Source organism: Fundulus heteroclitus, chromosome 9 (assembly GCF_011125445.2).
Source record: "Fundulus heteroclitus isolate FHET01 chromosome 9, MU-UCD_Fhet_4.1, whole genome shotgun sequence".
Lineage (NCBI taxonomy): Eukaryota > Metazoa > Chordata > Actinopteri > Cyprinodontiformes > Fundulidae > Fundulus > Fundulus heteroclitus.
Window position 1 is genome coordinate 31788030 of NC_046369.1, and position 25068 is coordinate 31813097.

General features: G+C 42.9%; 3 protein-coding genes across 12 annotated transcripts in view; 1 reads left to right on the forward strand and 2 right to left on the reverse strand.

Moving 5' to 3' along the window:
- The window catches only part of fryl (furry homolog, like), an 89763-nt gene extending 70417 nt beyond the window's left edge, over positions 1-19346 (forward strand). For 7 of the 10 annotated variants that reach the window (XM_021315736.2, XM_021315737.2, XM_021315734.2 and 4 more), the window contains 10 exons: positions 1052-1252; positions 6523-6929; positions 10316-10523; positions 10618-10767; positions 10862-10960; positions 11718-11786; positions 13538-13555; positions 14269-14379; positions 17123-17316; positions 18180-19346. In XM_021315736.2, coding sequence (XP_021171411.2) covers positions 1052-1252; positions 6523-6929; positions 10316-10523; positions 10618-10767; positions 10862-10960; positions 11718-11786; positions 13538-13555; positions 14269-14379; positions 17123-17316; positions 18180-18420 — 1698 coding nt within the window. In that variant the 3' untranslated portion in view covers positions 18421-19346. The remainder of the gene's footprint in view (positions 1-1051; positions 1253-6522; positions 6930-10315; positions 10524-10617; positions 10768-10861; positions 10961-11717; positions 11787-13537; positions 13556-14268; positions 14380-17122; positions 17317-18179) is intronic. The other 3 variants (XM_036141488.1, XM_036141489.1, XM_021315739.2) reach the window with 1 other exon arrangement.
- A 568-nt stretch (positions 19347-19914) lies between these two features.
- zar1 (zygote arrest 1) lies at positions 19915-21765 on the reverse strand. The gene is made up of 4 exons (XM_012861119.3): positions 21026-21765; positions 20589-20681; positions 20144-20218; positions 19915-20075 (listed from the first exon to the last, which is right to left on the reverse strand). Exons 1-4 carry the CDS (start codon positions 21731-21733, stop codon positions 19932-19934), a joined length of 1020 nt encoding a protein of 339 aa, XP_012716573.2. The 5' UTR covers positions 21734-21765; the 3' UTR covers positions 19915-19931.
- Positions 21766-21846: 81 nt separating this feature from the next.
- Positions 21847-25068, reverse strand: slc10a4 (solute carrier family 10 member 4). The gene is made up of 3 exons (XM_012861118.3): positions 24107-25068; positions 23705-23915; positions 21847-22790 (listed from the first exon to the last, which is right to left on the reverse strand). The coding sequence occupies exons 1-3, from the start codon at positions 24613-24615 to the stop codon at positions 22266-22268; spliced, it is 1245 nt and encodes a 414-aa protein (XP_012716572.2). The 5' UTR covers positions 24616-25068; the 3' UTR covers positions 21847-22265.

Below are 25068 nucleotides of genomic sequence, written 5' to 3' on the forward strand. Positions count from 1 at the left end.
TCTCCTCAGGTGTTGCTGCACACGGAGCGTTGCATGGTGTAGCACTGAGCAGCTTGAAGGACCAACACTACCCAGTCACTGGGCTATATGAGCCGGCAAGCTAATGACAGCTAGCTTTAGCTCATGTTGTCCAGGAGGTTTTTTACTAAACTGTCATCATTTTTTGCTGTTTTCTTCACAATTGAGCATCAAAAAGTATCAATAAATTAAAAATGCAGTTTGTGTAGTCTAGTGATAAAAATGTATTTTGAATTCAATTTTGTATATGTGATATCTCACACTGTTAAATGTTTTTTTAAGGACAGTATTTGTGTTTATCGGGCTAATTGACACACAGTCACAGCCACTCAGTTACCTACAAAGCTGCAAGAAGCTGGGAAAAGTATTTTATCATTTTTATTGCTACCACAATAACACCACTATACATTGTGATAAAATCTTAAGTCCATATCACCATATCATATGTCAGTGTTATGCACTGCTTTGTGTTGGTCTGTCACCTAAAACTCCAGTAAAAACATTTTGGTTTTATATTCTCAACATGACAAAATGTGAACAAGCTCAAGGGTTATTAATGCTTTTCTAAGGCATTGTACTTGTAATCTGAAGCCAGTCAATAAAGTAAGATTGCTAATAGCATGGTTGTAATCATAGTTACAGTCTGAAGCAATTTTAAGATACACGGTAAAAAGAATTGAAGACTAAAATGACTAAACTTCTTTTGCTTGATGTTGAAAGTCATGCTATGTGTTTAATACGTTGGTAAAGGTTTACAATTACAGTGTATTTTGTCCTTTTATGCAGACTCAATATCGATGCTTTTTTTAATCTACTAATTTGTTTAAAGCAGAGATTATGTTTATTCCATTAAACACAATTTACAATATTTAATCAAAAAACAAAGCTTTTTAGAGCTCCATTTAATGACTGCCAGTCAGGTCAGATCATTGAGCTCGGTAGAGCTTTAACCGTATCGATACATGTTGAGAAACAGAATAATCTCTGCCTCGTTCCAGAAAGCTGAACCAGTTGTCGTGTCTCTGTTGTCCAGCTGAACAGCGACTCGGCCACGGATGACACTGCTTCCAACCACGTGGACTCTTTGCAGCAGTCCCAAGAATCGTCCAGCAGTGCCATGACCGAGGAGGCCACCGTCCTGCCCATCCTGCCCTCCCTCCCCTCCCTCCCCCGACTGGATAGCCCCAGTTTGGAGATGGCCCACTCAGACAGCACCAGCAGCCAGCTGCCTGAGGTGCGATCAATCGGGAGAAGCAATAAACTGTGGTGCTCGGGGGCTTTTTAACTCGCATTCCTTTCCTTTTCAGCTTCTCTCTGCTTTTGCTTTACTTCTTGTCTTGTCTGTTAGCAAAAAAAAAAACAACAACTTTATATTTAGGGAGTTTTTGGATGGGGTTGGTTCTGTGACTGTCTGCCAGCTGTCGGGGTCAAGACATTTTTAGCTGCTTGATTTGCGTCTAGGGCCCTTTTTCTTGGTTGCTTTGCTCTGGGTGTGGGTGCTGAGGGCTCACTCTTTAGCTCCTGTGCTTTTATTATGTGATTTGGGAAGAGATGAAAGCAAACACTCACCTCAGGCCAGCTGTTACTGCGCACCCCCAATAACTCAGCAACTCACCATTCCAACTAAATCCTCCATTTAAAAACTTGTGAAACCGACACCAGATCCTTTCTCTTCAGCTGAAGCATGTGTGAGTATGTTCTTTTTAAGTGGTCTGATAAATTTAAAAGTGCACTGAGTTGAAAGCCAATCAGAGAGGCTCTAGCCAATTAAACCGCCTCCATTTGCTACTATTGTTTTTAACAAAGCCACTGGCTGTCTTATGCTATTAACCGCTATCACTAACAATGGTGAGTATGTCATGTTGTTCTCATTTTCCTTGTCAGTTTGGGAATTTAATACAAGTGGGTTGATCTTTTACTTTGAGTCCGTTAACACAGGATTATCTGTAGCTGATGCATAGTGGACACTGCTGTGTTCAGAAGCTGTTCGTGTAGGTGTGGACATGTTGCTCATTTACTTCCATTTAAGCCACTTCGTTGTTGCTCAATACACTGCCACCTACTGGCCAACCAATGTAAGTTGACCCCCCCAAAAAAAAATCTCCAAACCCATTGGGCTTGGAAGTGAGAGAGAAATTTTCCAGCACCTGGCCGGGATTTCCCCTTTCATTGTAAACAGGTTAAAAAGTATATATTGGTAACCTCAGCAAAAAAAAAACAGATTGCCGGTTTGGATGGAAACCTTTGCACACTATTTATTGGTAATTAGTGTGATAACGAAAAAAGTAAAGTATTTAAACAGACATCTCTCAGTACTGTCTGTCAGAACCCCACAGAGATAAGTCCTGCTCTAAAAATATAACATGACCATTATCTACCTACCCACACCAGTAATTCAATTGTACAATTAATCGGCACTTAATACTCTATTATAATATTTTCTAAAATGCTGATATTTATGGATGGAAGCCAAAGTGATTTTTTTTTTTTTTTTTTTTTTTGAAACAGTAACAATTGGACTCAGGCTTGTTGTTTTAAGGGTTTGCAAACATCAATTCAAGCGGCGCATCTTCCTCAACAATTGCTGTTCTCATTGTATACTTTTTTCCAATACCACTGATAATCAGGCATCCCAAAATGACACGCAAGGACTAGAAATGCTGGATTTATATTGGGAAGTAATCTGTCCATTAAAGTGGACAGTGTGTATCACTAGCCTTGTTTCTAACTTGCATTTTTACTTATGCTGGTATCATAATGTTTTGTAAAAATGTCTTTTAATAGCAGGAACTGTTTTTGTAGTAAAGGATTCATTTTTGGTTTTAGACTATAATTTTCTGACCGTAAGGAAAACAGGGGGACTAGTGAAGCTAATCGTTAAATCATATTAGTATGAAGCTATGGAGAATATCTATTATTGGCTCCCAAAAAATCAACGATTGAAACATAGAATCATCTTTTTCTTTAGTGCAATGAACAGTGTGTTTTTGTTCTCTTGGCAGCAAAGGTTATTAAAATACAAGGGGCAATAGTGAAAGTCCAAAGGTTCAAGACTAAGAGCTGAATAAGGGATGAATAGGACAGGAGTATGTAGAAAGATTAGGGTAAAAATATCAGCAACAAGTAATTTAACTCAACAATAATAGAAAAATATTGAAACTATATGGTGATGTTTTTATTTAATTTTATTAGTTTGTTATACGCATAGTTTAAAATTAAAACTCATGATGCCACGGGCTGCACAATATTTGGAAAATATGCACTAATGTTTTTGAATCTTGGAATTACAATATGCCTTAAATAAATAATTAATAAGTGTTGATATATTCCTGCTATAGCTTCATAGCAAACATAGACCCCACATAATGAGTCCTCTATTCAGCTACTGCAAAAAGAAATCATTATTAATGCAGTCTACTGATTCGGTTTCGAAACGGCCTGGTTGTACTTTTCCCAGCAACTTTACCAGTTTCCCTCTCTTTAACTTCTAAAACTTTTTATACTGCATTAAACTAAAAGTATCACCACATATATTACAGCCATAGAAGTGGTACCTAAAAAAATTAGCTAACCTTTACTGCAGACGGTTCTTCACATTAAGCATATTGCATAAAGTGAATTTGCGATAATGATAATATTGTGCAGCTGTAATATTTTCCACTGGGTGCTTGAAAACATACAAAAACATGAACATAAATTATATTCCTCTGGAAAGCCCCAAAACATCCTAAGTGGGGTGTTTAGTGCATGAAAGGGCTAAAAATAAAACATTTTTTAGTTTATGCTCAAATTCTTAAGCAAGTGTTTCTTCCCTTCAGCGACTGGTTTACAAGCTTTACTGAATGCAGCTCCTAACAAGCTGCTTTTTGCCGATGATCTCAATATCATTCCAAGGGTAGCCCGAGTGCTTCACCCCCAGCTTTTAGTATAATGAGCCCTAGATAAAACCATGAATACTCTTACTCATTCCTTTCTCAACGGCCTTGAGCGCCGCTAAAAGCTTTCCATAATAAAGATGCTGCCTCTGTGACGAACTGGCTGCCTGCCACGTCCAGTTTTCTTAATGCACTAGACTTTTAGATAAAGCAAGAGAAGTACAGCCAAGAGGTTTGAGGCTCTCTTGATCAGATCTCATCCTTAAAATGTCCCTCTTTAGTCTCCACGATGCATAGATCTTGACTTGAGTCAAATGGCTTAGAACCGAGTCAGACTCGAGTGACGAATTTAATGACTCCAGACTCGACTTGATGAGTTAATAAAAGACTGGACTTGACTGGGACTTGCACACCACCGAATTATGACGTATTCACACTGACATGAACCCTTTAAAATTGTATCTCACACCAAACAAAGTTTTGCTACAAAAGAAAGCACTCAGCTGTGGAACCGTGCCAGGCACACGATAAACTCTGGTTTGCGCCCCTCCCCCCAATATTTCCTCCTCTTGTTGCTACAGTAAGCATACTGCTACAGTGTTGTTTACCTACTTTTCTACTGCATCCTACGATGACAGCAAAGACCCAGAGAGTGATGCTTTAAACCCAGAGAGAGAAAAAACGTTTCTCAGACCAATTGCCAGCTTGGAGACGGTGACGTAAATGTGCCAGCCGTCTCAACAGGAAGTACGGCATGCCAGAGCTGCCATAAATTTGTGGCCATTGTGCTGCGGTGATGACCTCGGTGGCAAAATGTTTTAAGACAGAGAACAATGATGATGATGTCATCCCAGAAGTCATAATTGAAGTGGTTTTGTCTTACAAACATGAAGCAAAGCACAAAACAAATGTAAATAAAGTTTAACCTCCTCCCCCCTCGCTTTTCAGTTCAGGCAGCTCGGTCACTCACAAAAAATGGGTTCCTTGTCTTTATTAAGGTGTAATTCATATGTCACAATTACAATGCTCACACTGGTTTTATCTCACAGTTAATGATACTGTTATGCAAAAAACATTTTATCTATTTATTTTTCCACATGCACATTTATAAGATGCAATTTGACAATTTAAAACAAAATATTTTGTCATTCAGGGGATCCTCTGTATTTTACAAAGTACCATTTGTACGTTTCTTGAATCAGTTAACCTCAGTCTGTTCTTGTAAATTCTCACAAACCCCACATCTAACACAACAGAGAAAATATATCTAATTACCTTTTGCTGCAAGGTGATCAAAAAGACAGATTTGATTTAGGAAAACACATGGGCAAAATCTGAAGTAGAGAGACAACATTCAACTTCCTTCCTACACAAAGGATGATTAATCTAAGCTAATAAAGACACTAATGAGAGCTTAACTTGCCAATTGAATCATGGAGCCTGGAAAGTCACAGGTTCCAGTGTGTACATGGCAAGATTCTGTGCTTTGAGCCTGGACCACAAACAAAGTTAGTGCATCCCAGCTCACTGGTTTGTACCGTTGCTGCTGGTTAACATGGAAATTATTTTTATTTTTTTATTCAAGTCGGGTTATTTTTTTTATTATGGAGCGGTTTGTGCATTATTTTCAAAATTTACCGGATCAATTTCCTGTAGAAGAAAAATCGGCACAAATTTTTTTTTGTATTGAAGTTCAGTTCCCCTTTGTTCTGGCATAGGCAGAGAAAAGAAAAGTTTGCATACCTTGACATTGGACTTGACGTGTGACATTGTTGGTCCCACCTCTGGATCTTGATCTTACAGTTAGTTTGTCTGGGTCATATATTAACAGCAAAGCTTGGAAATAAATTGTAGCTCCACTGGATGTGTAGATATTTTTTAAGTCCGGGGCATTATTTATGTGCAGGTACTGGGGAGATGTAACATCACAGCTGATGGGTCTGGTTCATTTGTTGTTCTTTTATGACGCAAATTTTAATCTACACACAGTTGTCTTATTTGTAGAATTTCAGTGATACAGCACTATCAAAATTTATTGGCACCCCTGCTAAAGATGTGAAAAAGGCCTTAGAATAAAATAGCATGTTGTTGCAGCAGTATGCGTTCATCCTGAAAAATACCTTTTATGAGGACATTTATTCAGTGAAATGTATGTTTATGCTCTATTTTTTTAGTCCTACACTGAGTCTTGGACCTTGCGTTGTTGACTGCCATTGTCATACCACAGTGACATAGCTCCAGGTTACCCAGTTAGAAAATTTTACTGATGCAAAATCATCTGGAAACCTGAAGCTTTGGCAATGGCTGTTTATATGATAGTCTAACCAAAATTAAACTCATGTTGAATCATGTGCAGTCACGAAGAATAAGAAGAAGCGTTTGTGATGGTGGAGCTTTTGTGGTAACCTAAATGGGATTTGAAAACACCTGTACTAATACAATTATTTGTTAATCTTAGTGTTTTGCAGTTCACATGTTTCCGCTGTCATATTTGTAGCAGTTTTATTACAGGGTGGAGAGCAACAGAATAATATGACTGTCCAAGGTTTTGAGCACTTCTTCAAGGCACAGTAACTAAACTTGCTTGTTAACCTGCACCTGAGTGTCTCCATCTGGTTTTGTGTTGCAGGATGCAATAAGCATGACTGCGGCAGACGAGCTGAGTAGCAGCGTGAGCGAGGACACGGGGTTTTGCAGCGCCCCCCCGCTGCCATCTGACGCGCCAGAGCTGTGTGATCTCCCTGACCCGCAGGATCCCCAGTACTCTCAGGACGGCCAGGAGAGTCAGGACCCTCATGAGGACCTGGATCCAGCCCCCCCTCCTCCGCCGGCAATCGACACACCACCGGGGTCCTACTGTGAGGAGGATTCCCAGACCGTACTGCCTCTGTGCATACACACGCCACCAGATCCTAAGCCTGATCCAGACCCGGACAGCACCTGTGGCTCTTTGTGGGAAGAGGATGTGACGAAGGCCCTAAAGGAGCTGGATGAGCGCTGTGAGGAAGAAGAGGCAGACTTCTCTGGCATGTCTAGGTAGGTGATTAAATATTAATTTCAATAAGGAGATTTGAGTTTTTGGTTTGATTCTTTGCTACATTTCTTCCCCCAATTGATCTCTTCCAATTTCCTGTCTCCTTATAATGAATAAATATAACTAGTGCCTCAGAGAAAGTTTAAAAAAATAACAAATTTTGCTTTGCTCTCTCTGGCATTAATATACTTAAATCAGGAGAAGTGAACTCAGACCATATGTTAGTGAACAATCTCTGTAAAACTTTACTACAGTAATATTTTAAAACAAAGGCAATAACATTACTGGGTTGACATTTTAAACTATCCTTAGTGTGGTATATGTGTAATTGGCCGTCTTTGTGTGTATTTCCCTGCAGAATGTAGAGTGGGGGGTGTCCATAGTACAGTACAACATAAACAAGGACAAGGACTTGATGTTTTTGTTGCTGAGATTTAAAAAAAACAATATATATCAGATGAAGATTATAGAAATGAGCCCCCAAATGTATTGCCTGTTTCGAGGTTCTTTATCATTTTTAACAGGGAAAATATGCCAGATAATTTTTTGTCTCGATCTACAGTGGTTTACAGATTCATTTTCTACAGAAGTCAAACATTTTGTTGTTAACTAGGTAAAAGCAAGTAACTTTACAATAAAGTAGTTTTATTTTTATTTTATTCATACTTTTTCTGTGACTACTTTTAACTTTAGGGTCTTGCCTCCCGTGTCAAAAATATGGACAGCCTCATGGTTGCTTTATGCTCGACACACTCCACGTGGAAATGAGGTGTGCAGACGCAACATCTGCAGCATTTATGCTCCGTGCAGCGCTTCCTCTGAAGTAGCACTTTTCTCCTGGACTCTAGAGGGCAGCGTTGTGCTCCTACACCAGCCGTACTACAACCCACTACATGTCGAAGTAGAAAACTGTTTTTTTAACATTTAAAACCTCTTCATTTTCTTTCCAAGCGTGATGCTGATTTCTCTCCAGGAATTGCTAACAATTTGTTGATCATGATCATGGTGATCTTTATGGGCCGAATCATGAAGATGTCTAGATTTACAAACCTCCGGCAGAAGGAGCGCTTTCTTCATCCGCCATGTTTTTCTGCGCGGACCTGTCCGCATAGTTAGAAACTTTTGCCGTGGTAGCCAAAGTAACGCAACTTTGCCACGCGGACCTCGCAGATGCCTCAAGCATACACCAGGCTTCATCTTAGCTCTGTTTCCAAAAAGCAGCTTACATTTTCAAATCCAGGATGTTCCAGGACGTTTGGTAGATGACCTTAATATTAAGCTTGTACTGCAGGTTTGAAAAGCAGCCATTCACAGCTACCACCATCTCATCCACGTCGTACTCTGACACAAAAGCTCAGCCTCCTGCTCTCCATGCCCCAACCCCCACCTACCCCCCCACACGCCACGGCCCCAGCTTGTGTGGGTGTGGCACACGACAGAGCAAGGGCGGTCGAGGATTCCCCCGCCGTGCTGCTGGGCACAGATGTTCCTGCCGCGAACGTCACACAAGTCTCTGCAGCTGTGTGACGTTCACCGTCATCCTGGTCCCCTGGAGCATCTTCTTCCGCACAACAACCGTCAGCATCGGCGCTCCGCAAGGGTGTGTTCTCTCCCCACTCCTCTTCTTTCTGTGCACAAACGACCTGCAACGCAGCAGATCAGTCTGTGAAACGCCATACGTTTTTCAAACGACACCACTGTCATGGAGCTGTTCCAGGACGGTGATGACTCTGCATACAGACAGGAGGGGATCAGCTGGTCCACTTGTGCCGTTAGAATCATGTGGAGACTGCGTTTCCTGCAGTAACTCAAGGAGTACAACCTTCCACAGGAGCTGCTAATCATCCTTATTTTCGTAAATCCAACCATGTCTTTCTTCTTCTGTAAAAAATAAAAATAAAAAATGTTTTTACACTGATTCACAAGGAAGCATTTTCTATTTTTCTTTTTTATATATTTGTACTAAAATGTCTTCATAGAGAGCAAAGTGGAGCTGGAGCCAAATTCCTTGCTGTATGAAGCAAGGAATTGGGGATTAAAGCTGATTCTTATTCTACCAAAGGTTGAGAGATCAAAGGAGGGAAACAGCAACTTTTCTACACTACCTTCAGCCTTCCTGTTATCTGCTTTAATCCTCTTACTGGTGCAGTGTGCTGCCAACATTGTTTCATCTTTTCACAGTTAAAACATCAACACTAAAGAGTGTTAGCGCTTGTTCTGGTGCTTTCACAGATTGGCTGAAAATTGTTTTTTTTGTTGTTGTTTTTGTTTATATCCATCAATCCATTTTCTAACACGTCTATCCCTTTTGTTTACATCAGTTGAAATGTACAAGCAAAATGAACCAAACTAAATAACGTTGACTTGCAAGTATAATTTATCTTTAACAACCACGTGAATACAAGAAATGAGCCATTTGAAGACTGATCTGTCAGCAGGAAAAAACAGTTACAGAGTTGTCAAGGAAAATACGGCTCACTTCTGCAGGTTAAAGACTGAACGTTTTTCATAGGTGTACATCTTTTTGGCAGTACTTCCTGGAATTATGAAGGCAGCATTTTACTTTCAGAGGTGGGCCAGTTCCGGCCGAAGGACACTTCTAAAGAGATAAACGCCACACTGAAACAAAAAGAAGAGTTTGGCTGAAAAAAATAGCCTCTCGCCTACATATTATATAACTACAGCTTGGTTACGTAGCTGAGCTAGGCCTGTCCAGAAAACCCACAGCGTGTGAGTAGCTTAGAATAGGGGATTAAAAGGTGCCAAACGCTATCCAGAAAAAATGTGGCATGTAGATTTATGAATTGGAGTGAGCAAGGAACAAAAACGGACTCTAGCTGCGTTTCAGTGGCGTGTAGCCGGGAGCCGGGGCTGCGTGCAGTAATGTGTGTGTAGTTGCTTAGCTTGTATAGAGCACTCTGCAGTCCTGTGTGGGATGGGAGCGCTGTGCGCTTGTGCCGTTAGCAGTTGCAGCACCGTCAGGCTGCAGACGAGGGGAGAGAGTCGAGTGGGGGGGGGGGTGAGCGTTAGTTGGGGGTGAGGATGAGGACAGAGACTGTGTCCGTTGCAGCACTCGGCAGCGCAGGCTTCAGATATCTATATTCTGTCTGCTTCTTCAGGCTGTTTGGTCCGTCAGGCCTGTAAGTATCTCAACGCATGTGTGAGGGGAAGACATTTACTCAATGCTAAAATGCTAATGTGTGCTGTTCTTATGTGGATCCCGCTGTGACTTAAAGCTTCCAGCGTGGTGCGAGATGTGGCAGTGAGGTTGTTTACGTGCGGTGAGAACGAGCTGGTGTGCGCATGTGTGTGTGTTTACATTTGCCCTTCAGTGAAGGAGCGCGGAGCGTGTCGGACCGTAGCTCATTGGCTCCTATGTGTGTTTCAGTCAAGATGAAGGTGACGCAGATGGCTTCCCAGAGATCCAGGCCTCTCCGCCCCCTTCGCCCTTCCTCTCAGCCATCCTGGCAGCGTTCCAGCCCGTCGCCTACGACAACGAGGAAGACGCTTGGCGTTGCCACGTCAACCAGATGTTGTCGGACACGGACGGCTCCGCTGCTGTTTACACTTTCCATGTGTTCTCGCGGCTATTTGAAGTAAATGCGTCTACGTTTGTTCAGTAAATCTGCATGTTTAGAAAGGAAAAAAAAAAAACCTTAATGCTTTCTCCTCTGGTTTCTGATTTAACAGAATATTCAGAGGAAGTTCAGCTCTATTACACATTCATCTGTCCGCTTTTTGGGAGAGAGGCTCCAGCGAATGGGCAATCAGTTCCTCAGCTCGCTGGAGGTCATGACGTCCCACTCACAGTGCCCCACCGTGCTCCTGGATGCAGAGACTGTGAGTCTGATCCTGACGCCTTTCTGCATTTGTTTGGAAATAAATAAGCTTAGATCTGGTTGTGTTTCTTTGTTGCTCGTTGGTGCTGCTGTAGCTGGTCTCTTGTGGACTTTTGGAGACTCTGAAGTTCAGTGTCCTGGAGCTGCAGGAGCATCTGGATACCTACAATGCCAAGAGAGAAGCAGCAGAGCTCGTGAGTTCCTGCATCATTCGCTAAATTTATAATCCACCGTATGCTTCCCTATTCTCTTTGAAGACCGCCTCATAGCTGCTCTTTCAGCTGCTGTATCAGGGTGTGTGTTTATGAGAGAGAGAGAGGGGGGGTGGGGGGCAGTTGAATTGCACGATTATCTCAGCTCAAGAGGGATGGGCTTCAAAAACATATTAAAATTCTTGTTTATCTCTGAGATCACCCCACGGGCAGCGAGGAGAATACAAAGACATACAGCTGATTCAGGAGAAGATGCGTCCGGCCATTCACATGGGGACACATTAGTATTGGGTAGGAGTAGGTTCTGCTGCCGTTACTGTCTGCATCATCCTGCTCTGAGGGATAAAAATAACTCCGAGCTCCCTTAAATCAGTTACAGAAGGCCAGACAGGAAAAGCTGTGGGGGGGGGGGGAACGAAGAAAGGGGGGAAGGGAAAATGGAGAAATGAGATTGCAGAAGGTTCTGGGATGCAGAGCACTAATTGAATAAGACAGCACTGTTCCTGAGGGTCAGATACCATCCCATGCTCAAGAACAGACTATCTTTAATTCGCTAAGCACAGCTTTCTTATTAAATCTGTTGCTTTAACCAACCTAAACTGTTCTCACACTAATGTGAATGCCTGATTGTAGCAGGGAAAAAACCCTTGTGATGCTTTTTCCTTCTCTTCCTTTAAAGCGCTCTCTGTTTTCTTGTTCCTGTATTTTCTCTCATGTCCGTGTCCTCTCAACACTCTAGTGGCTGGAAAACTGCAGGAAAACATTTGGGGACAAAGACAGCAGCCAGCGACCGAACACTCATGCACAGGTAGGACCGAATTTGTTTGGGTCCAAATATTTCTGATGTTTCTCCAAACGTGCAGAGCCTTGCTAAAGTCTTCATATCTCCTGAACGGCGGCACATTTTCCCCTGTTACAGCCACAAACCTCATTGGATTTCATTGGGATTTTATTTAATAGACCAACTCAAAGTTGAAGGAAAGTAATGTTCCCTTTAGTTTTCTTTACATATGAAGTGTGGCGTTTTTCTCACTGCTTTGTAGAACCACCTTTTGCTGCAGTTACAGCTGTAGATCTTTTATTGTACGCCTGTAGAAGTTTTACACGTCCAGGCACTAAAGATTTTTTTTTGTTGGCAAAATAACTTGAGTTTTGTCAGGATTTAAGCTCTTCTCTGGTAGCCCTGGCTGTAAGTGTTGACCTATTGTCCTTCTGGAAGGTGAACCTCTGTCCTAATCGTACTTTTTTCCCTGTCCCTGCTGAAAAGAAGCATCCCGGCACAACGGCACTGCCAACACCACGTTTCACCATGGTGATGGTATGTCCACGGGGACGTTAGCGTTCCTCTGTTCATAGCATGTTGCATGCAGGCCACAACGTTAAAGTTGAAAAGTTAAACTCCACGTGTTTGCTCTGTCCCTACATGTTTCGCAAAAAAATCCAAATGGGACTTCTCATGGTTTTCCTCTCGGCAGTCTTCCATAAAAGCCCAATTCTTTTTTTTTGGAATCACCATTAATATTTGTCCTTGCAAAGATTTCTGCTCCTGATCTGTGGATTCCTGCAGCTCCTCCAGAGCTACCATCAGCTCACCTGGTCTGTCATTTTTGGTGGGTGGCCACGTAGTGATGGGATTCTCAGTTGTTCCATTGTCTTTCCATGTGGGACTGAAGAACACCCTTAGATGTTCAAAGCTTGGACATAGTTTTACAAACCATCCCTGCTTTGATCTACTCTACAACTTTCTCCCTGACCAGTCGGCTCTGCTCCCCGGTCTTAGTGATGCTGTTTCTTCTCTAATGTTCTCAGTAAACCACAGAACAGCTGGATTAATAATGGGTTTAAGTTACAACCAGGTGGACTCTATATACTAATAGGAAGATTTTGGAAGGCATCTAGTTGTAATGGATTTTATTTAGAGGTGTCTGAATAAAGGGAACCGAATAACAATGCTGCCCACTTTTTCCAGACATTTTATAGAAAAGGAAAACTAAAAACAATTTACAATTATCCACTAGTTTGTGTTGGTGTAGCTCACAAAATTCAAAGAAAATGCTCCGAGGTTTTATTGTATTGTGGCAGGATGTGAAAGGGTCAGGGGTTGTGGATACTTTTGCAAGGCACTGCGTTAGTCTTGGTTCCTGCAAAGTTGTGTGGACTACATGCTCAGATTTCATCAAAGCGTATTTACAGTCTTAAATAAACTGAGCGCAACACATCTGGTGCTCTTTTACTACTCCTTCTTCTCTGTTTAGTCACTTCTGTAACATATCTGTTCTCGCACTCTCTACACATGCTGGTATTTGGCTCATCTAGATAAAGTTTCAGCTTCTGTTAAAGCCGGCTCACATGGTTCCAGCCTCCGCTCAGCTGTGTGCAGGGACGATGACAAAGCACTGCTCCTTGACCTTCAGGTCACCATGTCTCAGCTGTCATGTTTAATGCTCACTAATTCTTGATCTTTCTCTCCTTCTGTTTTATTTGTTGTTTGTGTGTGTGTGTGTATATATATACGTGTGTGTGTGTCTGTGTGTGTGACCTGCTCACCTTCTTGCTTAGCAAATGGAAAAACTAGCAGTAAGTGGTTCTCGTATTATAGACTTGAATAACGACGCCACCCAGACAAAACACTGACCATCTCATCTCTCCGCTCATTTCTAGCCACCGCTCCCACCCACCTTTGTATCTTTTTCTTTGTTTCTGCTATGATCCGTCATGTAACCCTGTTCAACCAAAACATGCAGCCCTTCTGTCATGAGTTGTGTTTCTTTTCTGTTGACAGTCAGATCAGTCCTGCCGTTTTTATGCTGTGCATTGATTTATTTATTTTTTTTTTGTATGCAAAGGGAAAATCATCTTGCCTTAAATGCTGTTTAAGTGATTTCAGGTTTATTGTCAAAATAAGCTTAAACTAGCAAGTGTTTCTTTTTTGTTTCACTTCATTTTGCATGTAGTTTTGTTCCATTCCTGCATCTGTTCAAACCTTGCTTTTTCCATCCATGCTTCTCAGGTTGACATTGTAGTTGGATCCTCCATCTTGTCAGTCTCTTAGGCAGGACCACGCCATGTGGTGACAAACCGACTTCATCAGTGATCATAATAGTAGCTTCCTCACTTCTTCCTCCGTGGCCCAAACTGAATGATACTTTTGCACTACCCCATGTTAACCATTTTAATTTTCTTCCTCATCTCTAACCCAGGTGGCCACTTAATTTAATTGATGTGACGATCGGTACAAACGTCACTGCAGATTGTGCTGAAACGTGTTTCCTACGCGTCTGTCTCTGCAGGAGTTGGAGTTGTGTCGGAGGCTCTACAAGTTGCACTTTCAGCTGCTTCTGCTGTTCCAGGCCTACTGTAAGCTTATCAGCAGGGTGGACACCATGAAGAGAGAGGCAGAGGTGAGGATGTAATGGGGGGTTGTTCAATTGTGCCACAATGGTAGATTTTGGAAAAATACCCACCTGTCTAGAGGAGAAGCGTAAAAAGGTATTAAGCTGTCAAGAGTTTTCTCCATGTAAATATTTATATTAATATCAAATTCACACCAAATGTCAACGACTTAAGTATATTACCCTTACAAAGAAATCAAAGCAAAAATGTCCACAAATGAAGTTATGGATAAAAAAAATTCAATCAGATGGAGAATAATTATTCTATACACTTAAGAAATGTATCAAATACTTTGTGGCAAAGCCTTTCTTGTTAATGGCAACCTCAAGATATCTGCTGTATGAAGACTCTAGTCACATGCATGGTTCAGGTGTGCTTTTCGACCTGGTCTTCCACTAAAACTGTATTCAAATCTTAAAAGTTCTGGGGATTTCAATACACATAGATACCAGATAAGTGACTGGACCATTGTAGCAGTTTTACTTTGTCTTAAACCTATTAAGAGTTTATTTTAGATTTTAGTTTTAACTCTGTGTAAGACTTTCGTACACAGTTGGGAGCATGGAGTTGTTCAGAAATCTCACTTAAACCCAGGGGCCACCCTTCCAACTTACACATGGCACAATATAGGCAGACAAATACCGTTCCCCTGGCAACTGCTAACTTCAAACTCGCCTGTCAGACCGCCACACTGCAAAAACGGAACTAAAAATAAGTAAAATGTTCTTAAAATTAGTGTTTTTGTCCTAGATTTGAGCAGGTAAAACAGATGATAGAATAAGATTTTTCCTCTTAAAATAGGAACAACTCATCTCCATCATCTTATTTCAAGTGCAGTAGATCTAATTATCTTATTTTAGGGGTCAAAATACTCATACCATTGGCAGATAATCTTATTTACCTGCTCAAATCTAGGACAAAAACACTAATTTTAAGAACATTTTACTTATTTTTAGACCCGTTTTTGCAGTGCAGATGGAGAAGCATAATTTGTGATTGGACATAACGGCATGGACCTTGTCCAGGGAATTTTGTCTTCTTATCTATCTTTATATATTAACCATAAACACCTTCCACCTGGTGAAGAAGGCCAAACAACGGCTCTTCTTTCTCAGGAAACTGAAACGGGCTGGACTTTATTCTCAGCTGCTCAGAAACTTTTATAAAGCTACAATTGAAAGCATTTTGTGACAGTGTTATATGGGAGCTGCATTACACAGGAGAGAAAGGATCTAGCTCAGGTGATGAGTTCAGCACAGGGGATTGGGGGATGCCGTCTACAAGATCTAGACATGGTCTGTGCTACAAGAGTCCTGGAAAGGGCCAGACATATGGACATAGGTCCCACCCAGCCAGGCAATACACTGTTTGTCCAGGAACATTACATCAAAAACTAAGGCTACGTTCACACTGCAGGGCTTGATGCTCAATTCAGATTTTTTCTTTCCTGAAATCAGATTTTCTTTGAGGTGGCCGTTCATACTACTAATAAAAGCGACAACCATTAGACTTCTGTCTGAGCGGTTCAAGACCTCAAAGTGACCCGTATATTTCTTCTTCCAACCCTTTTTTCTAAAGGTAGCTTTGCTTTTATAAATAATACCACTCTGCAACACGTACGGTGTGAAAACCTTCTTACAGGCCATCATTTGATATTAAAACAGCTGACTCTGATTTGCACATAGCAGCAATGCTGATTAAATACTGAGAGATTTCAGCTGGTTTCTTGGCGTTCTCCGTTTGTTCATGTGAAAGGACTGCAGCTTTCCCAAACATGCCCCCTCAGTCCTGATATAACAAGTCCCCAGCCGACTGAAAGGGTTAATGCAGAACCATAAGCATCACTTTGTGTGTAATCTTTTAGTGTCTGTTTTTATCAATGCAGGATACAGTCGAACATGTACAGGCGTTCAAACAGCTGACACACAATCTGAATTTCCAGCTTCTGATTGGGATGAACCTGCAGTTGGAAGTTAGGTTAGAAAGAACATTAGTTAAAGTGTTCAAAATGCTTCATAAGCGCCACGTAAAAAATTATGAGTACTTATACAGCAAGCAGTGAGATATGAAAATAAGGTCATGTGTTTAATTACATAATTTTTTTCAACCTCTTTTGGCAGTTATGTCTTTTATAAATTGTACTACTTAAAAATCATTAAATTTGAAAGGAAAAATTCAGAGATGGGATGGGGGGGGGGTTGGTCATCAATCCCTAGGCAGAAATATCTACCAAAATCCAATGGTTTTAATGTATTTATGATATTTCATGCAAAGCAATTACAGTTGAATTCACTAGTTTAGACTGTAGGATCTTTCCCACATGCTTTAGGTTACTTTGTTACATAAAACTAGATGCAAACTATGTTTTTCCATAGATCCTTACTTGGTTTTCTCTCGTTCTCCATAGGAACTCTTTAATTAAGACCATGCAGCAACGAGCTGAAACCTGCTTCCTGTCAGATGTGCAGTGCAGCTGAGCGCAGGCTATAATAAATAATTGTTACCACATCTGCGTGGCCATTGATCCTTACCTCACCTAAATAACGATCAAATCGTAATCAGATTATGGTACTTGGTGAAATTGGATCACGGCCATTACAGATTGATGAGGGCCACATAATCCAGTTAAACTGTACTCCAGGTTTATTTAGCTGGCCTCCCAGCTTTATGTAGCACATGTCTCCTTGCATTATTTAGTGCTATGATGCAATGATAAGAGATGTTTTATTTTTTTTTCTGTCTGTTTCCAAGGTGACCAACATGTCTGAGGAGCTCACTATTCTGGAGAGCTGCCTGATCGAGGCAGAAACAGGAAATGACAGCCAGGAGGATGTGTGCATGTCAGATAATGCCCAGACCAATACCGAGACGGCAATCCAGTCGCTGATTGAAACGCTGAGAGCCAGAGACTTCAGCTCTGCTCTCACGCAGGTCAAAATCTTTAGGTAAGATGAGCAAAGCAGCACTGACAGAAATGAAACATTTGTCTTTGCTAGTATAAGTTTAGAAGACTAAGTTAAGACTAAAATATTTAGCATTTGTTCTTTTAACTGCATCTTTCTGGTGTCCCGATCTATTACCGTTACAGGGTATTGAAATGGTATTCAAACTTTTTCACATTTTGTCACATAACAATCAAATGTCCTTGTTTCTCCCAAGGATTTTATGTGGTCAACCAGCAAAAAACAATGCATAGTTGTGCAGTCGAAGGAAAATAATATATATTTTTTAAATATTTCCTTTTTCTAAATAAAAAATCTGAGAAAATGTAACACAAAGTAACTCATAGTTGTACAGTGGAAGGACCACAATACATTTTTTTTATGTCTTCGTTTTCTAAATAAAAAAAATCTGATAAATGTAGTATACCTTTGGAACCACTTTTTTTAAAATATTGCAGCTGCAATCATTTAGCGTCTCAAACACCAGAGACTAGAATTTCTGAAATTCTGCTCAAGAGTCAAAAATGAGGTTCAGCCTATAGTTGTGAAATGAACTAAATATTGTTTAATACTTATTCGTGTCATAACTGTCCAATATAAAATAGCCTCTAATTAGACTATTTTTTTTTTTTTGCTGGAGGCTAATCACTTGCTTTTCAGCTTATGTGTATTTCCTTTAAATCTTAGTCTATTTGTCTTGCATCTTAAACTGTACGGAATAAGGTTGTTTGTATGTTTTTTTTTTTTTTTTTAACTTGGCAAATGTGAAGCCGTGTGCTTTGGGTTTTGAAGAAGCCTAAAATGAATTCTTTACATAAGCTGATATTTATTTATATTTATTTATTTATTTATTCCCTAATCCACAGGTCTTTGTGGCCTAATGACATCTTCGGCAATGAGAAGGATAACGCTGTTCAGACCCTCCTGCACATCTACTTCCGTCACCAAACACTGGGCCAGACGGGCTGCCTGGCGGTGGTGGGGCCCAGCAGGGACCTGTCGCAGGCCAGCACCCGCCTCATGGAGCTCAACCTGCAGATCCGTGAGGCTCTGAGTCAGGCCCAGGCATGCCAACTTCACACGACCACATTCAGCACCGGACTGTAGTCGGCCCCCTGTTTTACACACGCCTGACGTCCGCTGTAGAGAGGAGAGGGAGAGGGAGAGGGAGAGGGAGGGAGGGGGGGCCAGAGGACAAGAGACACTCCACATACAAAGGGCTAAAGGATGCGTGGGAATAACTGTGACCATGCATTAACGTTACCTGTATGAATGCTTCAAACTCATCGCTTTTTCCAGACTAAGCCTACTTGCAAAATTCAGTTGCAATAAGTCATGTGATGGTGTGTCTGAAGATTGGGAGGACACATTGGGAAAGCTTCTGTTTTTTTTTTCCGTTTTTCTTTTTTTTTTTTTTTTACCTGATCGGACCAAGGAGCGGCGGTGGCGGCCTCCTTGGATTCAGGTCGGGGAGACGGTGTTGAAGCGTGCAAGACGGTCCATGTGAGGATACACCATCAAGACTCATAAGCATCTTGTTTATAAAGAGAGATTTCGATTGCATGCTTGAAAGAGAGAAGCACTGCAAGAATATTTTTTTGAGAAATGTATTTTTTATTAGAGCTAACATCCTAGGTTGTAAATGTTAGGATATTTAACAGGTTATTGTGATCCTGTGGGGGAAACCCCTGCCTTCAGGGAGTGTATAAAGAGAAATATGTTTGATTGCGCTGAGAGATGAGTACCCTTCAGCAGGTCTTCACGCAAAACTCACTCTTTAACCAAATAAGTAGATGCCTTTAGACTCGCGACTGTGTGATATATATTGGGAGATGCTCATACACAAATGCATTTAATTGCACACAAGTGCATACTTGCTACAGCTTATAATGAAAGCATAACTTATTGTAATCTGTATATATTTTAGAAAATGTATAGTGTAAAACCAGTATTTCCCCCCCCCTGTAATTTTGTGTAATGCACTGTTCATCCAAAATGGGATGTATGTATAAAGCTAAACATGAGAAAGCCAAGAGCAGGGTTTGAGTCTCTCTCCAGATGTTGCTAAGATTTTATAGGCTTCTCATTTCAGGGGCAATCAAGCTTTCAGATGTGGGTTCAGCTTCTGGCTGGAACCATCCACTAGAGCCAAGGATCATCAATATGCATTCTCTTCACAGGTTCTGCTTTGGGTTTTAATCCTTTAATTTTGCTGAAAAGCCCCGCTTGCCAAGACTGAATTTGGGACCGTTTGGAGTTTCAGAAACCAGTCTGACTCATTCCTCATCTGGTACAGTTGATTTTAAATGTTTTCATGTGTTGCATTTTCTCTGGATAAAATGAAGACTCATTCCTAGAGGACACCATTTCACAAGTTATTCCACTTCCTGGAGCACATGCCTAACCTGCTGCTGACCCACGAGAGACCACTTGATGCAAAAATAATTACAATCCAGAGTGCAAGGTATCCATTTATTATGTTGCAAGACGTGCTTACAGACTCAACAGAACATGAAAAAATAAAGTTTTTAAACATCAAAATTTGTGCTTTGCGTTTGAGCTGAGCATTGCCAGCAGAGCATGTGCGTTGATTTTTTTTTTCTCCAAGTCGAGGTGACTCAGATGATGTATTTGAAGCTGAACGTGCTGTCACAGGAGAGCCGCTTGCCTTTGCACCTGCCACACAAGTCCTGTCTGTGGGGTCGCTTGGGATCAACGTGCCGCTGGGTCAGGGCACAGGAGCAGCGGGCCTTGTTGCAAGTCTGGAGAACAAGAGAAGCATGTGCATAAGTTGCAAAAAGATTTAAAGTTAAGCGGACAAGTAACTTACATGGCATGTGATGTCCTCCACGCGGTACGGGTTGAAGCCCTTCTGGCATTTCCTACAGAACTGCTTGAAGTAAACCTAGAAAAATGGTAGGGGGTCACCACTGTACATATCCAGATTTATTAGCTTGTAACTAATTAGTACTCCTGTATTTACAGCCATTAAGAGCAAGAAGTGAAATTTCACCACTGGACAGGCTGTAAACCAAAACAAGGTGGGACAAGCCACGCCTCTACCTCTGCTGGTGGCATTTTATGGCCAGGCAGGGGCTAAACTCCCGAGTGACAGCTGTACATGAACGCACCGCTTGCCCGGCTTGTAAATAGACTGAAGAGATGATGTGACGTCACACCATCTAAAAATACTTTTCTTTACATTGCTATTTTTTTTTTAGCTCCATCTAGTACAATGAAGTTTCCAGCCACTCATCTCTTGGGAATTTACTCACCTTGTTGGTGCCCTGAACGCACCACACATAGGCGCTCTCCCATCGCAGATTGCATTCTCTGCAGTGATAATATCCGTATTTCTGTTCCAGGAACTAATGGGACAGAGAGGCAGGTCAGTAGGAGCCAGTTAACATTGAAACCAACTGATCTTTGTTTATAAAATGAATTTGTTTTAAACCAATTTAGTTATCGCCCCCCCTTTTTTTGGCTAATCTGAGATCGTCTCAACTTTAGAGACTCTTTGCCAGCAAGTTTGTTCACACTTTTAGCCACTTTAAAAAGAAACACTGATGCTCAAAAACATGGTTTTGGGTGCGATAGAACGCCTAAAAAGACCACTGAATAAAATAAAAAATTTAAGTTGATTTATAGAGGTTGGGAGCATCTTAAATTTCAACTTGCCTTCAACTCTGCGCGCGCGCGCCACTCAACTCACCTGGAAGCGCACGCGGGCCTTGCCCTTTGATGCCTCCGCGACTTGCGGCGCGAGCTCGCTCTTCACCTGCAGCTTCGGTTTCAGCAGCTGGTTTTGTTCCGGGGACTTCAACGTCTTCCCATCCTCACCAGCGTCCGATCCCTCCTCCTCCTCCTTCTCCTCCTCCTCCTCCTTCCCCTCGGTGGCCTCTCCCGGGTCACCGTGGGGCTCTACGGTGGGCGCCGCCTCGGAGGAAGCGTCTTTGACGTTGTTGTTGTCGTCCACCAGGAATGACGTGACGCTCCGGTAAGCAATGGGGGAGTACACGGCCAGCGTCCGCGGGTAACGGACGCCACCCGTTGCCTTGGGGCTGCTGGGCGTGGCGGGCTCCTGCCTTCTCCTGCGCTGGACGTCGCGCTTCACGACCTGCAGGGTCCGCGGGCCGATGGAGCACTGCACCGAGGCGTCCCTCTTGGGGTTGACCTGCACCGCCACGTCCTTGGTGTTGGCCTTCCTGAGCCTCGGGGTGAGTTTGGGGTTGATTTGGGACAGGATGGACTTCAGCTGGGCGCGCTGGTGGTTGTTGAACGCGTCAGAGCCGTCTCCATAGTGGGAGAAGTAACCTTTGTATTTCCAGCCTGCGTCTCTGGGCCGGGCGTACCGACCCATGTAAGGGTTGTATGAGGAGTAGAAGTATCTGTCGACTGGCTCTTCACCATATGTTGCCATTTTGTTTTTCTTTGCTCAACCAGGCCGCACTGCGCGTTGAAACTACTTAAATAGATTGGACAGCGGGGGCCCCGCCATCAGGCGTAATTGAGTTCAGGTGTTGAGTTCAGCGCAAATACAAAACAGGAAACACGTGACTACATACGGCTCTTTAATTGTTCTATACAGACACAGTTTGATCAGCTTGGCACAGGCTTGTTTCCACATGGATAACTTTGATATGTTTTTTTTATGATCTTTTAGCCCCTGTTTTGAAAAACATACACATGATCATACATCTTCTTTTCTTTTCTTCTTTTTTTTTACTCCACAGGGCACAGCAATGTTGTTTCGTTGTAAAAGACATCAGAGATTACCTTGGATGAATTAAGCTTATGACATAAAGCACCCCTTTTTTATAAGCATCACGTCAATGTTAAACATTCATCTTCCCCTACCCTGTTTGTTTTGTTTTTTTCTTTAATGAGGGACAGCAATCAAAATGTTCACCTTACTCCCTTAGCAGCAGCAGCAAAGAAAGGTTTCTATGATATTAAACGGGCGTGGGGTCAGGAGGGCAGGGCTCTAGCATGATGGCGTTCGGGTCGCTCACTGTAACGGCACCGTAAGACGGCTCAAAGTCCTCATCGTGGAACCTTTGATATGTTATGTCTGTTTCGTCGCCGTCCATTAAGGGGTCTGATTTGTGCAGAACCTCCTTCCTGTACAGCCTGTAGGCCAGGATGAAGAGGCCCGCCTCCGCCGCCTGGAAGAGCGCGTACAGCAGGGGGAACATGTACATGCCGCCCATCAGCTGCGGGGGGAAGGCCAGCTTTAGGATGGCGGTGCACAGCTGCACGTTCTGGCACCCCGTCTCCATGGACACAGCTCTGCGGCTGTTGGGGGGCAGGTCGAACAGCACGGCCAGGCCGTAGCCCGCGGCGTAGCCGCACAGAGGCATCAGGACGGCCACCGCGTAGACGGAGGGTGGGATGGTGGAGAGCAGCTCGGGCCCCAGCATCACTCCGGTCAGGATGAACAGCATCACCAGGGTGACCAGCAGGGACCAAAGGGATGCCTGAAGACAGAGGATCATTGGGTCACAAAGGATTCTTGAGGGGAAATGAAATCAACTTTCTACATCGTGTTTTTGTAAAAAATTAAAAGTAAATCCATTAAAAAAACAAAAACAATGTTTTGCTTCCACGCAACCACAAACCTGTGTATTTTATGTGGTTCAGGACAAACGATGCATAACTGGGAAGTGCAAGGAAAGTTATTCTTCTGTCTGAAAGATGTGGTGACAACTTTTATTCTACCATTTATAAGTCGATAGTTTCTAAAGTTATTATTGCTAAATTAATAAATACAATTAAGTCTTTAGGAGTGTGTCTCTGCCAGCTTTTCAGATGTAGAAAAAATGGCTCCTGCATGCTGACTTGGATGTGGTCCACCATGTTACGTGCCACCTGCTGTGGTCTTTGTGATGATTTGCAGTCATGCACTTTGCGTCGGTCCGTCTCATACATGCCCAGTGATGTGCTCAGACGTGTGTGACTGTTACGTTCAGGTGTGAGGGAGACAGCTTGTTTGGTCTTTTTTTGGGTTTTGTCCACTTCTGCACGGTGGCTACACATTGGGCAAGGACCTCCAGTCTGTGTGTTTAGGTTATCCTCTAAGAAAATTGACAGCACATGTCAAGCTGGGCTGCATCAGTGCTTCTCTGTTGACCGATATGATAACAATGCGTCCCGCCTTCATGTGGGAATTTTATCAGTAACACAGGGAGGGGCTCTCCCTGACTCAGAATCTCTGATGTCACTGTCCCCTCACTCCTCCCACCCCATCTTCTAACGATATGCCTTGAACATTTACGCAGTGCGTCTTTGTGCAAAGTTGGTCTCCATAAACCCAAAGCAAAAATCCTCACATGACAAAGCCACATCCAATAAAAAATAAAAAAAAAGCTTGAATAAATGGACCAGACATCACCTTTAAAACAACATCGGCCACACGTGTGTGGCGGTATCTCAGCATAACACCCAGACCAATCGGGATGAGGGTGCTGCACAGGGTCAGGATGATGGCCCCGAAGGGCAGCAGGTTGACCACAGGCGTGTTGATCCACGCCCGGCTGTAGATCCACAGACAGAGAGGCATCAGGACCAGCGCCAGCAGGGTGGAGGAGATGGTCATGATGATGCTGGGGAGAGGACACAAGGGAGCGCGGTTAATGGCTTCACTTTAGATTACAGACATGCAAAAAATGAGTTTGGTTAAACACAAAGAATCTCGGATTCAGCGCTTAAGGAAATTTGTTTGCCTTTATTTCTGTGCGTAAATGTGAGAACGGCGCGCTCTAAGGCGCGCTGTGAACTCTTTTACATAATCTACCTGAGGTTCATCTCTCCGTGCACCAGCAGAGACATGATGTTTGATAAGTTCCCTCCAGGACAGCAGCCACAGAGGAGAACCGCCATCGCTGCCACATCGTCCAGAGAGAAGGCTAAAGCCAGGAGAAAAGCCACCAGAGGCATGATGACAAACTGACACACCAGCGCCAGCAGCACCCCGATGGGTCTGCGGATATGTTCCCCGAGCTGGTTAACCTCCACGGTGCAGCCCAGGCCCAGCATGGTGAAGCAAAGGACCAGTCCGACGAACACATTGATGCCGTGGCTGAGCGGGGAGTCCCAGAAGGCAGGCACAAGGTGAGGAGGTTCCGTCTGGGGAGCGGCCATGAAGCCAGCATCAGTCCTGAGTGCGCTGCCCTCAAGGAACATGGTCCGACTGGTCACCGAAAATCCATCTATCACGCTCTGTTTCCGGGGACCCACAGTTTGCCTCAAAGAATACGAGATCAAGTCCGTGACGGCAGCTCCCTGTGCGCTGGGCTTCTCCATGGCGCAACAGGAGGAGCACGTATCTCCTCGGTCGCGTTGTGCGCCTGCTGGTGCCGGTGCGTAAAATGATTTCCCTAGCGGTGCGCGGTCACCAACAGGAAGCTGAACCGAGTGGATGTGACGGTACGGGTGGTCTTAAAGTGATTCAGAATCAGCCCGGTGCCACCGATGGGCCCTGGAGGACGGGGGTCTGCACCGTCTTTATCCGCTTCAGGGGCTGAAACAATCAATAACAGCCGGGTTTATGTCCCTGCGTACCCAGCCACAAAAAGTTAAAGACAAAAAGCTGCGCTTCTGCCCATTTTGTTCTTCTGTTTTTTATTTATTTATTTGCGAATGACGCACGACCCTCCTGAACTGTACGGAGCAAGCAGCGCGCATGCTTTGATCGTTGATCGATCTGGAGTTAAAGCTGCTCTACAGAATTTTCTATTAACTCAGTTTACACATGTA

What these genes read in the sequence shown, in the direction of transcription:
- slc10a4 (XM_012861118.3), bottom strand. Translation starts at nt 24,615, where the DNA reads ATGGAGAAGCCCAGCGCACAGGGAGCTGCCGTCACGGACTTGATCTCG. An exon ending in CACGGAGAGATGAACCTCAG is followed by an intron (nt 23,916 to 24,106) that starts GTAGATTATGTA and finishes TCCTCTCCCCAG; the next exon opens with CATCATCATGACCATCTCCT. An exon ending in TGGCCGATGTTGTTTTAAAG is followed by an intron (nt 22,791 to 23,704) that starts GTGATGTCTGGT and finishes CTCTGTCTTCAG; the next exon opens with GCATCCCTTTGGTCCCTGCT.
- zar1 (XM_012861119.3), bottom strand. Translation starts at nt 21,733, where the DNA reads ATGGCAACATATGGTGAAGAGCCAGTCGACAGATACTTCTACTCCTCA. An exon ending in AGGCCCGCGTGCGCTTCCAG is followed by an intron (nt 20,682 to 21,025) that starts GTGAGTTGAGTG and finishes CTGTCCCATTAG; the next exon opens with TTCCTGGAACAGAAATACGG. An exon ending in TGGAGGACATCACATGCCAT is followed by an intron (nt 20,076 to 20,143) that starts GTAAGTTACTTG and finishes CTTGTTCTCCAG; the next exon opens with ACTTGCAACAAGGCCCGCTG.